A 14,037-nucleotide genomic window follows, 5' to 3' on the forward strand; every position below is an offset into this window, starting at 1 on the left:
TCCAACTAGTCCTATTTTTTTTTTTTTTTTTTTCCTTTTTGAGGCAGGATTTCATGTATCTCAGGCTGGTGGTAAACTTGTTATGTAGCAGAAGATGACCCTAACACCAATCATCTCCCATACCTACCTGAGCCTACCAACAAAGCCCATCCTAATGTACTATGAAAAAGGGCTTGCCACATGGAAGCAACCAACTCTGTTATTGATGACACTTCCCTTGGATTTGTAAACTGAAATAAATCCCTTCCTCCCATAAACTGTGTGTTTGGAAGTCTGTCCCAGCAACGTGGTGCTGATTAGGACACTACCCTACCTCTCAGCTTTCCCCGAGCCCCTCTGTGGGTGTGAAGGGGGAGCGTGTCTCTTGGCTCGGGTCTCATGCTTTACTTTGCACCTATGCGTGAGCCTCCTTCCCTGGAGAGTTCTCTGTGAAGGAGATGCGCTCTACCTGCCCTCCATGTTCCCAGCCTGGCAAGAGGAAGAATATTTTTCAGCTTGAGTCTTTCAGCTCGCCTTCCCCCTGGATCTGCCTTCTCTCTAAAATAAACCTCATAGTTCATCTTTCATCCTTCTTGGAGTTCATCTTTTCAAGTCTTTGCTAATATAGGTAAGAATCCAAAGATTGGGGTCCACAGGACTGGGATCTTCTGTGTCTTTATGAAATTTAATCCCTCCTGGAACCCAAAATCCTGCATCATAATCAGTGAAGTTACCAACATACTATATTACAGGTTTATGGTTGTGCACGCCTTTAATACCAGCATTTGGGAGGCAGAGGTAGGAGGATCCCACTAGTTCAAAGCCACCCTGAGACTAGGTCATCCTGGGCTAGAGTGAAACCCTACCTCAGAGAGGGGGGGGGATATCCAGGCTTTCAGACTTACTGCAGAACCTCTGAGCAACACTGTTTCTTTCCCTAGGGTAATCTTCCTGACACTAACTACTAACAACAAAGCCGCTCTCCCCAAGGCCTGAGTGGAGAAGAGCAAGCAGGTGAAAGATACCAGCCACACACAGCTAATCATCCAGGCAGAGTTTACAGAAGAGTTTACAGTCTCGGTAGCTGTAAAGAAGTGACTTCCCTAACTTCCAACTATACATCCTAACTGGCATTTCATATATAACACTTTTAATGTATTTCATTTAGATTAAGTAGGGCATTTCCATCCTCAACAAACAACAAACAAACATCAATATTGTTCCCCAGATACTGTGCAACTGAATGACTAGCCCTTGAGGTTTGGACTTTTTAAAATCAGAAAGGCTTTTATCACCTAGATAGAAAATAACCTGAGCAAGCTTTGCAGTAGAAAATGCTATGGCACAGAGGGCTTCTAGAACTCTCTAGAGTGTTCTCATTTCTTCACTCAAAATCACTTGGAGCCAGGTATGGCTCCGAAGGCAAAGGTAGGCAGATTAACTTGCCAGTTTGAGACTACATAGTGAATTCCAGGTCAGCCTGGACTTTCCTACCTTGGGAAAAAAAAAAAAATCACTTGGAAAGATAATGGGGAAGTCATGTTAACATATTTAATTATAAATTATAAGGTCATTCACCTAATTTGCTAAACGTATTTAAGAAAATTGAAAGAGCACAGAAAACAGGCTTTTTTCTTCTAAGGAGAGATTTTCAGAGCTTAATTTTATATTTGTTGACTCAAATTCTTATATTCTTTGGGACTTGGGAATAAGGAAAGTACAATTGCACACCTCTTCTTAAGAAGTTTAAAAAATTGTTTTTACTCTTTTAAAAATCACATGGTGTTAAGATAGAGTGTCACATTGATCACAACGTGTATTTAAATAGTGTACTTATTCGTGCTATTTTATTTTTTGGTAGTTTAAAAATTAATTTCTAAATTAAGAGCAAAATTTGCTAACAAATTCAAAAGTAATATATGACATTTGGTTTGCCAAATACTTGCATGTTACCATGTAGACTAGAACGTAGCTTCATGCTGTAATCTTAAAACAGGCAGAACCAATTTTTTTTTTTTTTTGCACTTTACAAATGATCTGTATTATCATTGTTATTACCAATATCTTGATTTTATGTGTCAAGTTAAAGGCAAGGTTCTAGGCTATTGCTTGAAAAGGACTTAAAAAAAAATTCTTGAGCTGGGAAGACAGCTCGTTGGTAGTGGGCTTACCTGCAAGCAGCGGGCTTTGAGACTTTAGTCCCCAGCACTTCTTTTTAAAAAAAGTTATTTACTTATTTGAGAGAGGCGGACTAGGGTCTCGTTGTGCATCTGGCTTTAAAAGGGTATTGGGGAACTGAGTTGCAAACAAGCTCCTTTAACCGCTGAGCCATCTCTCGGGGGCCGCTTCCTCACGCCTGGGGGCTGGCGACCCCGGCCTCAACGGAAGGCCTCCGAGCCGCACAGACGCGCAGGGCGGACGAGGCGCGTCCCCCCCCCGCCCGCGCCCGCGCCCGCGCCGGAAGTCGGCGGAACCCGCGCGCTCGCGCCGCGTTTCCGGGCGGGGCGGCGCGGGGACGGACTCGGTGCCGCCAGCCGCCGCCGCCCCCCGGCGCCTGGGAGCCAAGATGAAGTTCCGGGCCAAGATCGTGGACGCGGCCTGTCTAAACCATTTCACCCGTGAGCGGGCGGCGCCGCCGGGCGCGCGGGGGCGGGCGGCGCGGTGAAGGGGCGGGTGGGGCCGCCGGGCGCCAGCGGCCCGGGGTGTTTCCGAAACGCGACCGTCTGCCGCGGCCCGTTTGCAGAGCGCGCGGCCGGGCGGAGCCCCTGCCAGGCGTTGACTTGCTTGAACCTTGAGCCTTGAGTGACTGGAAGCTCTGCAGAGGACTTTTAGCATTCTTTAACTCAGTGCGTTTTGTTAACATCGGGCTTTATCCCTTGCTGCAGGAGTCAGTAACATGATAGCCAAACTTGCCAAGACCTGCACCCTGCGCTTCACCCCCGACAAGCTGAACTTCATTCTGTCCGACAAGCTGGCCAGTGGGGGGGTGAGCCTGTGGTGTGAGCTGGAGCAGGTGAGCTGCAGATGCCCTGGGCCCCCGGCTCCACACAGTAGTACTGGGGGAAAAGCCACAGATGCCGGTTTTCTTTCTGCAGGAGAACTTCTTTAGTGAATTTCAGATGGAAGGTGTCTCAGCAGAACACAATGAGATTTATTTAGAACTAACATCTGAAAACTTAGCTCGAGCCCTGAAAACCGCCCAGAATGCTAGAGCCTTGAAAATCAAGCTGACTAATAAACACTTTCCCTGCCTCACAGTGTCTGTGGAGCTGGTACGTAGGAGGAACGTGGTTTCTGAATGGTTTTTGTTTGCTTGTTTTGTTTTTCCATTGTCTTGGTCTGGAAGTAGTTATAAATCTGGGCTATTAAACAATATTCTTGAAAGCTAGTTGGTTTTGTTTAAAATTTAAGATCAGGCATTTTTCAGTTCCCAATCCTTGTTATTTTAAAATGATGATGTGGGCTGGCGAGATGGCTTAGAGGTTATGGTGCTTGCTTGAGAATACTAAGGACCCTGGTTCAATTCCACAGTACCCACCGAGCCAGATGCACAAGGGGCGCACGTGTCTGGGGTTCATTTGCAGTGGCTGGAGGCCCTAGCATGCCCATTCATATTCTCTCTCTCTCTCTCTCTCTCTCAAATAAATAAATAAATAAATAAAAATATTTGGGCCTGGAGGGATGCCTTAGTGGTTAAGGCGTTTGCCTGCAAAGCCAAAGGACCCAGGTTCAATTCCCCAGGACCCACATTACGTAGATGCACAAGGGGGCGCATGCACCTAGAGTTCGTTTGCAGTGGCTAGAGGCCTTGGCACGCCCATTCTCTCTCTATTTCTCTCCCCCCCCCCTTTCTCTGTCAAATAAAATAAAATATTTAAAATTATGTTGTGGTCACAGTATTCAACCAGGATGCAGCTCTTTGCAAGTAGTAACACTGCCAGTGTTCTCTTTCAGTATGATAACCTTGCCTAGAAATCACGGTTTCTGCCACCCCATCTTATCTTCTGGAATACCTTCAAATAACTAGTTATTCTTCAGTAGCATACATGTCTTACATTCACCTACTAGATGAACTTAGCACTCAGTTCCCCTCAGAACACACACAAACACATACACAAGCTGTTCACATTTCTTAGCATGCTATTCAATGCCTTTTATGTATTTCTTAACCAACTCCCAGCCTCGTGATGGTGGGCCTTTGTCTGGCTGACTTCTCTTGAAAACTTTCTCTTCCTTTAGTGCTATGTACCAGCCCTGGCCTCCATTATCCTTGTATCTCTCTTTCTTACATAACTTTGCACATCTTAGAGCATATATTATATTTTGTTTCAAGTTTGCAGAAAGTTTGGAGAAAACTTTGTAACTTCTTAAATATTTTTATTTATTTATTTGAGAAAGAGAGAAACAAGCACATAAATAGAATGGGTGTATAAGAGCCTCTGATTACTGCAAATGAACTCCAGACACATGTGCCATCTGGCTTACATGGGTACTGGGGAATTGAACCTGGATCCCTTAGGCTTCACAGGCAAGCACCTTAACCACTACATCATCTCTCCAGCCCAAAATTTGGTAACTTTTCATAACTTTATCTTAACTTTTTGCAGTTATGTCTTTCTTAGAGCATTCCATGTCACAATGTCATAATATAACTGTGGAGTTTCTTAAGAAAAAGCAAGATAGCAACGTATGATCAGTTATGTGTAAGAGTTAAGATACTTTGATTTCAGGGTCTTATAGAAACTCCTAGATACAGCTAACTACAGTTTATCCCTTTAGCAGTGCAGAAGCTGTATGCTGAGGCCCTAATGTACCAGGAATGGCCTCAGGGGAACAGATGTGCCTCTTTCTGTCCATAGACTCATGGATGCCGTTCCTCTGCCTGCAAGCCTGTCCCTTCCTGCTCATCTTCCATGGCTGTCTGCCTTTCTGGTTGTGATGTCATCTGAACTATCATCTCAGACAGTTCTCTGTCCTCCCAAGCCAGCAACTCCGCCTGCTCACTGCTCTTGTTTTTCTAGATTCTAATAAGTAGTTTACATAGTTTTGTTGTTGTTGGCCTTTTTATCGATTCACTTGTTCCACCGGAACATCTGGATCCTTGTTTTGCTCTATTCTTCATCACATGACCCAGCTACTCACAAGGCCCAGAGCAAAGCACGCACAGTGACAATACTGGTTGAATGGACTTTGAATGATGTGAGGGTATTTCACATAGACTTGTTATTTTAACTTTTGTATCATCAGTTCTTTGGTTTTACTTTTGCTTTTAATATTGACAACATAAAATATTTTCACTCTTTCTAACAGTTAACAGTGTCAAACAGTAGTCGCATTGTGACCCATGATATTCCCATAAAGGTTATTCCGAGAAGGTTGTGGAAAGACCTACAAGAGCCCTCACTCCCAGATGCTGATGTAAGTGCTGCTGTGGTCCTGTTCAACACACAACAAAGTATGGGGACTGAATCAGTGTCTGAGTTTAGTTGTGGTCTTGATGTGTATTTTATGCAAAAGTTGTGTAGTTTCTGAAAAGAAAGTGATAGTCATTTTCAAAAAATGCCCTAAATCTGTATTTATGTCTTTTGTTATATATGTGAATGCTCTAAAAGTACTTCTGTATATAACAATGTCATATTCTGTACACACAGAGAGAATGTCTAGCTCAATAACAGCCCTTAGGCAGAACAACCCACACTAAAGTCCTGCTTTGGAAGACATTCTGTACTTACTATGACTCTTGGGCTGAGACACCAATTTAGGTTTTACAGGACTTGAAAGAACCGTAAGAGACATTTTCATGACTTAGAGCTGTGGTTACTGTCCTGATGATCAGCGCCTGAGAGCCACTGAATTAACATAAGATGATGCCACAGGGTCCTTTGCCTCTTGCTCACAGTTTATGTTGGTAGAAACCATGGACATGCAGTAGAGGAGATGTTTACCTGACCTTCACTAGACAGAGCCTACACTGACCCATGTTAGCAGAAACCATAGACATGCAGTGGATGAAGTGTTTACCTGACCTTCCCTAGAAATGTGTACACTTCCTAGGAAAAAACCCTGCATTTTCAAAATCCCTGATGCATCTTAAGCCAGCGTCCAGTGAGTTACAGTAACTGCTCTCTGTATTCATGCCGAGAGTATAGAAGAGACCTTGAGACCTGTGCATAAACATTCCTCAGAGAAAGGCTTCCCACTCAGTGGATGGGTTTTAGTCCCTTGGACTGCATATAAGAATCTCAGTTGAGCTGAGCGTGGTGGCACATGCCTTTAATCCTAGCACTCAGGGGGCAGGGGTAGGAGGATCACCATGAGTTCGAAGTCACCCTGAGACTACATAGAGAATTCCAGGTCAGCCTGAGCTAAAGTGAGACCCTACCTCAAACAAACAAACAAACAAACAAACAAACAAAAGAATCTCAGTTGAAGCAGAATGGTCTCAGGGATGTGGTCACCAGGGTAACAAGAGGCAGACATTCAGTTCTTTAATTTTACTTGAATATCGTTAGTAACATTTTCAAATTTTTAAAGGAGTTTTATATAGAAAATTTTAAAATAGGGCTTAAGAGTTTTTAAAAATATATATATATTCATATATATGTATGTGTGTGTGTGTGTATATATATATATATATATACATACATACATAAATATGTGCATATATATATACACATACATATATATTATATGTAATTTATTTATTTGCAAGCAGAGAAAGTGAAGAGAGAGAGAGAGAATGAAAGACGGAGGGAGGGGTGAGGAGTGGGCACGCCAGGGCCTCTTGTCACTGCCGTGAGCTCCAGATGCATGCGCCATTTTGTGCGCCTGGCTTTCTGTGGGTCAGTGGTAATCAAACCTGGGCCATGAGGCTTTACAAGCAAGCACCTTTATCCTCTGAGCCATCTCTCCAGCCTGACTTTAGAGTTCTTTTTTTTTTTAATATTTTATTTATTTATTTGAGAGCGACAGAGACAGAGAGAAAGACAGATAGAGGGAGAGAGAGAGAGAGAATGGGCGCGCCAGGGCTTCCAGCCTCTGCAAACGAACTCCAGACGCGTGCGCCCTCTTGTGCATCTGGCTAACGTGGGACCTGGGGAACCAAGCCTCAAACCGGGGTCCTTAGGCTTCACAGGCAAGCGCTTAACTGCTAAGCCATCTCTCCAGCCCTAGAATTCTTAAATACGCATACAGAATTGGTTATTGAGTACTTGGAGTTACTAGAGTCTTTTAAACTTTTTAATGCTTGTGAATGTTCTTCCTCATTTTATAGGTTAGTATTTATTTGCCAGTCTTGAAGACGATGAAGAGTGTTGTGGAAAAAATGAAAAACATCAGCAATCATCTTGTAAGTTATAACTTCTTCAGAAAAGAGCAGTGAATGTGGTCTAGCCTGCATGGGTGGTTTGCATACAAGCTGACATTAGACTTGCCCGCCTGAGAGCTTTTCCCTGATGACTTAATAGTCCTCGTTTGCATTTGTATCCAACATCAACTTCCCCTGCTGTGGGTGCTGGCCATTTCCACCTATGGGATGGAGTGTTGATAGTTGCCAGGCTGGCTTCCTACAGGGTACCCAAGGGCTTCCAGGGCCTTCAGGGAGGCCCAGGGGAGAAGGCTAGGCAATTAACTGAAGGATCCATTTGCTTGTTAATTCCTTTAGAAATGAGACCGCAAAGCCGAGACACACCAGTGTGGCATAGATAAAACAAGGCGTTTTGTTCTTTCTCTTCTGGAATGGCTTCTGTCGACTAGAACTGCCAGGTGGCAGTTCTGGCTACTGTGTCCTGAATTGCCTATAGGGATATTGTCAAGTTGAAATAAGTGATGTGTACTAAGATCTGGGTAACCAGAGTTCTGTACCTGAAAATAACAGACAGTAGAATTAAGGACCAAGTGTGGGACCCAATGAAATTGTTCACTCCCCTCAGAGAAGCTCCTTTCCTTCCATCTCTCCTTTAATGCTAGGAATGATTGGCATGTGGGTTCTACTGTGACTCGTGCACTAGAAGAATAGGGGCCACCGGGAATTTTCACCCTGGCCTGAAAGAGACATTGTCTTTGTGCGTGTGGTTCCCTGAGATCTGGGTGAAGTGTAGTTTCCATTCTGGGGGTCTGGTTTACACCCAGCTCTGCATCTGACCGGTTTCCAGGGTTGCTAGTGCTGCGTGCCTTCAGGCTGTGTCCAGTAGCAGTGCTGCGTGATGTGTGTGCTCAGCCGGGAGTGACGTCAGAAACAGCTTTGCGGGATCGGTTTAATGACTGAATGAGAGTCCACTTTAGGAGCGAGGGGCACCGTGGTGCGGTTGAAGAGGGAAGGCTTTGGATCCCGACTCTTGTATTGGGTAAACTCTGCTGCCGGGCATTGTCCTCTAATGACGGTAGTGCAGAGATCACAAACATCTTCTATGCATAATAAACAGCTGTCATGAAATGGGCATGGCTGACAAAGTATTGAATGAATGTTATGTGTGGCAAACACTTGCTGAATCAGGAATAAGGTGAACTCTAACATCCATTACTCAGAATTTCCAAATTTGAAGAAAGCATGACAATGTATAGACTTGAAGTGAACCTAGAACCATTACAACTTACTTTGAAAAAAATATTTTTTTTTAATTTGAGAGAAAGAATAAGAGAATGAGTATGGGTGCAGACCTCCTGCCACTGTTAACAAACTCCACTTTGTGCATCTGGCCTTACATAGGAAGTGGGGAACTGAACGTGGGCCGTCAGGCTTTGCAAACAAGCGCTTTTAACCACTGAGCAACCTCTACAGCTCTACAATTGCTTCTTAAGTAATTTTTTTTAAACTTCCAAAACCACTGTTGTTTTTTATTTTTGAAACCATGGGAATTCACAATTTGAAGTGTTTGGTTGTTGAAAACAAACGGGCAGATACCATGTGTGAGTTTATTTATTTATTTACTTTGATGGGAGGAAAGTATCTGGCTTTCCAGTCTTTAGGGGAAGCTTCCTGATGGCAGGGGAAAGCATGGCACGAGCAGAAACTGGACATCACCTCGGCCACAAGTGGAAAGCAGCAAGAGAGTGAGCCAAATTAGCAAAGGGGAGCTGGCTATAACACCTCTAAGTCAATACACAGCGACTCAAATCTGAGCTGAGGTGTTTGAAGCCATGACCTTTGGTATGTGAATGCACGCGTGTCAAGTGTCCCGCCAGCTCTGTGCATGTGCAGCTTTGCTTTGCACCCTGCCTTGTTCTGAGTAACTGAGGCTACGGTTTTGAGCTTCTATTGTTCACTTTTCCTAGTTCATTTCAAAGGAAGGATACACTCCTCATCTGCTTGTGGGTGTTGACGGGTGTCTAGATGGGCAGGCTTTGCAGGAAGCACCTTTAACTACTGAGCCATCTCCCCAGCACCCCTTTGTCCTTTCAAGACTACTTTGCATTACTTCATTTGCAGGTTATTGAAGCCAACCTAAATGGAGAACTGAACTTAAAGATAGAAACTGAGTTAGTATGTGTAACCACTCACTTTAAGGATCTTGGAAACCCTCCATTAGGTAAGTTTTCTTGTGGGTTACATTTTGCTCTGGATAAATTAATTCAATATACATTGAGTTTTAATTATGTCAATACACATTGAGTTCTTACAATAGAAAAGTTAAATTTCCATTTTCTTTGTCTCCTCCTTGGGAGAGACCTGAGATTGGAGTACTTGTCCCTGTTACATAGCAGGGCAGGTACCCACCGCGCAAGGGGCCTAGCCAGCAGGCAGCAGAAGGTGTGTGCAGGGGTTGCAGGCAGAGTCTTCCTCCTTAGAGCTCAGTTTGCACTAAAGGACCTCCCAGAACCCTCCAGCTCCCTCCCGCGTCTGTTTCTGCTTGGAAGGTTTTCCATTTCCCGTGTGCCTGGCAGTGAACAGGTAGACAGTTTTTATGTTCTTCTCTGGTTGCCTCAGTGCTGTAAGGTTACATTAGCAGATATAAAATGTGATGCGGATACACTTGGCCATATTTTCAACCCATAAAATGTAGGGAAAGAATGTGGAGCCGGTTCAGTGAGCAGTAAGGCTGGGTGATTGACAGCTTGCTCTAGTTAGCCACGTACTCACGCAGGGAAGCAGCCAGAAGACCAAAGAAGAAAGACCTGTGAGGGATGGGACAGTCGCTTCTGATAAACACATGTACAAAATAGACCCTGCTGCTTTTTTAGTCATGATTGCTATTACAGTCCTACAAGAAGACTTGCACTTTGTAGTGAAGAGTACACTTCAGCAGAGTGAAATCCATGTCATTAAGGCTCTGTCTGGCGGTGGTGGTGTGTTTATGGTACTGATTGAACCTAGGGCCATCCCATTGCTGTGGAATGTTCTACCTTTGAGTTGCATCCCCAGCTCTGAAATGACTTATTTTGATGTCATTGCTTTATTTAATAAACACAGAACAGTTTATCAGCAGTTGAAGAGCGAATTTCATTGTCATTATACTTTATGAAGAGTGGGAGGCCTGACATTATTGATCTACATTTCAGCTTTGGAATTAATAGTGAGTTTGGACTGATTTTCTTTGGCATAATGAAGAGTTGTATCATAATTCAAGTTTTTAAAGTAACATCCTCTGGAAATTATCATGGTATTTTAAATAGATAGGACCACAAATGTTTGTCTAATGAACAGCAACATTCACAAGATACAGTCTTTCTCAGGGTGCCGAAAGGAAGAGTCGGGTCCATCGTTATTAAGTAAACATGCACTGTGTACCTCCAGGTCCCAGGATACGTTCGGAGATACTGGCTTAAAAACATTCCTGTCCTTTCAGCCTCTGCAAACACCTGTCAAGACAGTCGCCCAGAAGAGATGGCCAAAGTGCACATAGACATCAGGAAGCTCCTCCAGTTTCTTGCAGGACAACAAGTGAATCCCACTAAAGCCTTGTGCAGTGAGTGTCCTTCACTTTTGCTCTTTCTAGTCTGGCCTGCAGAATGTCTTGTCAATGCAGATATGTCCAGTTACATGGACTTGGGCTTTCTAGGATAGTCAGGCTTTGAAACAGTTCCTAGTAAGAAGTAGCTAGAAGAGTGATCCTGGCTGTGCCAGGTTGGCACTGGGCTGTCTCGCGTGGCTGTAGGACAGTGGGCTGTCCCTGTCAGGACGTCATGGATCATTCACACGTGCCAGGCTTGTCCTATTTCACATCCTTGCGGCCCATGCACACTTTTGCTCATTGCAGAGGTTAGCTCAAGTTGTCCTGCTTCCTTGTGCTGTCTGCCTGGCCTGTACCCCTGGCCTGAGGCTCCTCCTTAGTTGCTGGTTATTAATGACTTTGATGTAATCCCAACTTTGAGTCGGTATACCTGCCCAGGCACTCTTCATTTGTCGATGGCATTGAGAAAGGCAGCTTGTCAAGAGCTTTTTGAAGGCTCTGTCTTCTTAAATCACAGCAACTAAAGGAAACTGGTTTGGATCTGAAATTCCTTCTTTTGTAGAGTAACTCCCAGGCTAACGTTTCAGCCCCTGGTGGACAAAGCTGAGAAGGAGAATGGATTAGGAGTATGCTACATAGAAATGAAGCAGAAAGCTGTAGTCATCTCTGCTAAGGATCAGCCTTTCTAATGCTTTTTATTTATCTTATTTTATATCTATTTAATAGAGAGAATGGGTGTGCCAGGACCTCTAGCTATTACAAACGAACTCCAGACACTTGTGCCACCTTGTGCATCTGGCTTTATGTGGGTACTGGAGAATCTAACCTGGGTCCTTTGGCTTTGCAGGCAAGCGCCTTAACCACTAAGCCATCTCTCTAGCCTGAATCAGCCTTTCTAAATGAGAGAAAGGAAGACAGACCACGGGAATGGCTTAGGTGTCAGGACTAGGGGAAGGCTGGGTGGGGAATGTACAAGGGATTGCAGGCACTCAGGCCCTTCTCCTCAGACCCAAGTCACGCATGGTGGCCTCCTGTTTTATTTGGGAGAGCTCCTGATTTGGGTAAATGTATTTGCCAGGAAAGTTGTCTTATGGGTTCCTCCTAAGGTCTGGGCAGCTTCATTCCTCATGCATTCTGTCCCCACGGGGGTGGCAGTGCCCTGTACTATGACCTCTGTAGGAGTCTCAGTAAGCAGACACTGAGCACAGGAGACAGGCTGTTCTGACAGCTGAGGTTCAAAGTGTGTGTGTGTGTGTATGATGGGTCATTAAAATTGTGGGTCTTTTTCTCCCTAGATATTGTGAATAACAGGATTCTTCATTTTGATTTGCTTCATGAAGATGTCTCCCTCCAGTATTTCATCCCAGCATTGTCTTAGCAGCATCTTACCAGAGTTGGGGGCTCAGAGACCTTGGTAACGATAAGAGGCAGGCAGGAGGGTGATGTGGGCTGAGTCAGTTGTCTGTCCTCACAGGACCACAGATCTCTGCATTGTGCTTCTTTCTCCCTCTATGATATTTCAACTAAAAATAGAATTGATGAAACATAGTTGGATAATCATTTCTTCATACACTTAAATGTCTTTTTATTTTTCCTTTTTATTTTTTAAGACATTAAGAAGGTAAACTAGAATTTTATAGATTTTGTTTGTTTGTACTGGAGTTTGAAGCCAAGGTCTTGTTTGTGCTGAGCACATGTTCTAGCACTGAGCTGCCTCAGCCCCATCCAGACGTTGAGTAGCAGTTTCTCATTGAAGCTGTAAAAACCATCACATATGTAGAAGTGGTGCGGCACAGCCAGCCACTTCAAGTCTCTTCCAAGCCCAGTGCAAGCCGGACGGCTCCTCTGTGTGCAGGCAGCAGTGTGTGTGACAGCTGCAGCATGTGGAGCGGCTGTCTGTCCTGCTGAAGACTCGATCGACTTCCTTCTTGTTTGTAGAGGCTGCGAGCCAGAGGCCTGGAGAACCTACAGACCCCAGAAACCTGCAGAGCCCAAGGGTCTGGAGAATGGACAGAATCTGAGTCCAGCCCAACACAGTTCTCATCTGAACTTGTCCTGCTGTGTCTTTCACTTCGTCCATGGGGCCATTTTGGCTATAGGTTATAGTTTGTTTTGTACTATTGTTGTTTTCTAGTGCTTGTGACCAAGCCCAGTAGTGGGTGATATCTCCAGCCCTTTATTTATTTATTTAAATTTATTTATATTTCATTGACAATTTCCAAAATTGTAAACAATATCCCATGGTAATTCCCTCTCTCCTTACACCTTCCCCTTTGAAACTTCACTGTCCATCATATCCCCTCCCCCTCTCAGTCACTCTTTGATTTTGGTGTCATCTTCTTTTCCCCTGTTATGATGGTCTTGTGTAGCTAGTGTCAGGCACTGTGAGGTCTTGGATATCCAGGCCATTTTGTGTCTGGAGAAGCACGTTGTAAGGAGTCCTGCCCTTCCTTTGGCTCTTACATTCTTTCTGCCACCTCTTCTGTAATGGATCCTGAGCCTTGGAAGGTATGATAGAGATATTGTAGTGCTGAGCACTCTTCTGTCACTTCTCAGCACCATGGTGCCTTCTGAGTCATCCCAAGGTCACTGCCATCTGAAAAGAGAAGATTCTCTAACCAAAAGTGATAGTAGCATTAATATATGGACATGAACATTAAGAGAAATGCTTACTGGGTAGTTTGATGAGCATAGTCTATTCATTTAGCCAGACAGCAGCAGACCTTACACCCCTAGGGTTCATGACTACCCCGTCATAGGTTTTCTGTATCAGAAATGTATTCCTTCCCATGGAGTGGGCTGCCAGTCAAAATAGAGGGCAGTTGGTTTTGCCCATAACAGATGTGCCAATATTGCACCTGTTGGCTCATTTGGCCAGGCTGGCCAAATACAAGGCTTGCAGTGTCCACTGTTGAGTATCTTCACTAGTGATTTCTTTCTCTCCCATTGAACTGCATGAAGTGTGGCTTTTTACAGCTTTCTGTCAGCTGGTCAATATGGAGGAATTTTTCAAGTCAGTTCCAGGAGAATTTCCCAATGGCCTTGCAGCCCAAGTATGTGGAGTCTTCAGCAATAGGGTCTTACCATCTATTCCTGTTGGGAAACCAAGGGCCTCAGCAATGGCCTGTAATGTTTTTGGGGGAACAGGAACCTCAATGGCAAACAACTG

The 14,037-nt window shown here is 44.3% G+C and overlaps 1 protein-coding gene across 3 annotated transcripts; it reads left to right on the plus strand.

Moving 5' to 3' along the window:
- The first annotated feature begins 2,484 nt into the window (after nt 1–2,484).
- Hus1 (HUS1 checkpoint clamp component) lies at nt 2,485–13,337 on the plus strand. 3 transcript variants are annotated; one of them, XM_045135828.1, is made up of 9 exons: nt 2,485–2,597; nt 2,865–2,992; nt 3,075–3,251; nt 5,290–5,397; nt 7,253–7,327; nt 9,407–9,506; nt 10,764–10,883; nt 12,164–12,282; nt 12,807–13,337. In XM_045135828.1, the coding sequence occupies exons 1-8, from the start codon at nt 2,546–2,548 to the stop codon at nt 12,244–12,246; spliced, it is 843 nt and encodes a 280-aa protein (XP_044991763.1). In that variant the 5' UTR covers nt 2,485–2,545; the 3' UTR covers nt 12,247–12,282; nt 12,807–13,337. The 3 variants fall into 3 exon arrangements, with proteins under 3 accessions (XP_044991763.1, XP_044991762.1, XP_044991764.1); XM_045135827.1 differs by lacking the exon at nt 12,807–13,337 and having other exon boundaries at nt 12,164–12,416; XM_045135829.1 differs by lacking the exons at nt 3,075–3,251; nt 12,807–13,337 and having other exon boundaries at nt 12,164–12,416.
- Nucleotides 13,338–14,037: the final 700 nt, after the last annotated feature.

Source organism: Jaculus jaculus, chromosome 16 (genome assembly GCF_020740685.1).
Source record: "Jaculus jaculus isolate mJacJac1 chromosome 16, mJacJac1.mat.Y.cur, whole genome shotgun sequence".
NCBI lineage: Eukaryota > Metazoa > Chordata > Mammalia > Rodentia > Dipodidae > Jaculus > Jaculus jaculus.

Coding starts and splice junctions, on each gene's coding strand:
- Hus1 (XM_045135828.1), top strand. CDS start 2,546: ATGAAGTTCCGGGCCAAGATCGTGGACGCGGCCTGTCTAAACCATTTC. Junction 2,598..2,864: donor CTGTCTAAACCATTTCACCC/GTGAGCGGGCGG, acceptor CCCTTGCTGCAG/GAGTCAGTAACATGATAGCC. Junction 2,993..3,074: donor TGTGGTGTGAGCTGGAGCAG/GTGAGCTGCAGA, acceptor TTCTTTCTGCAG/GAGAACTTCTTTAGTGAATT.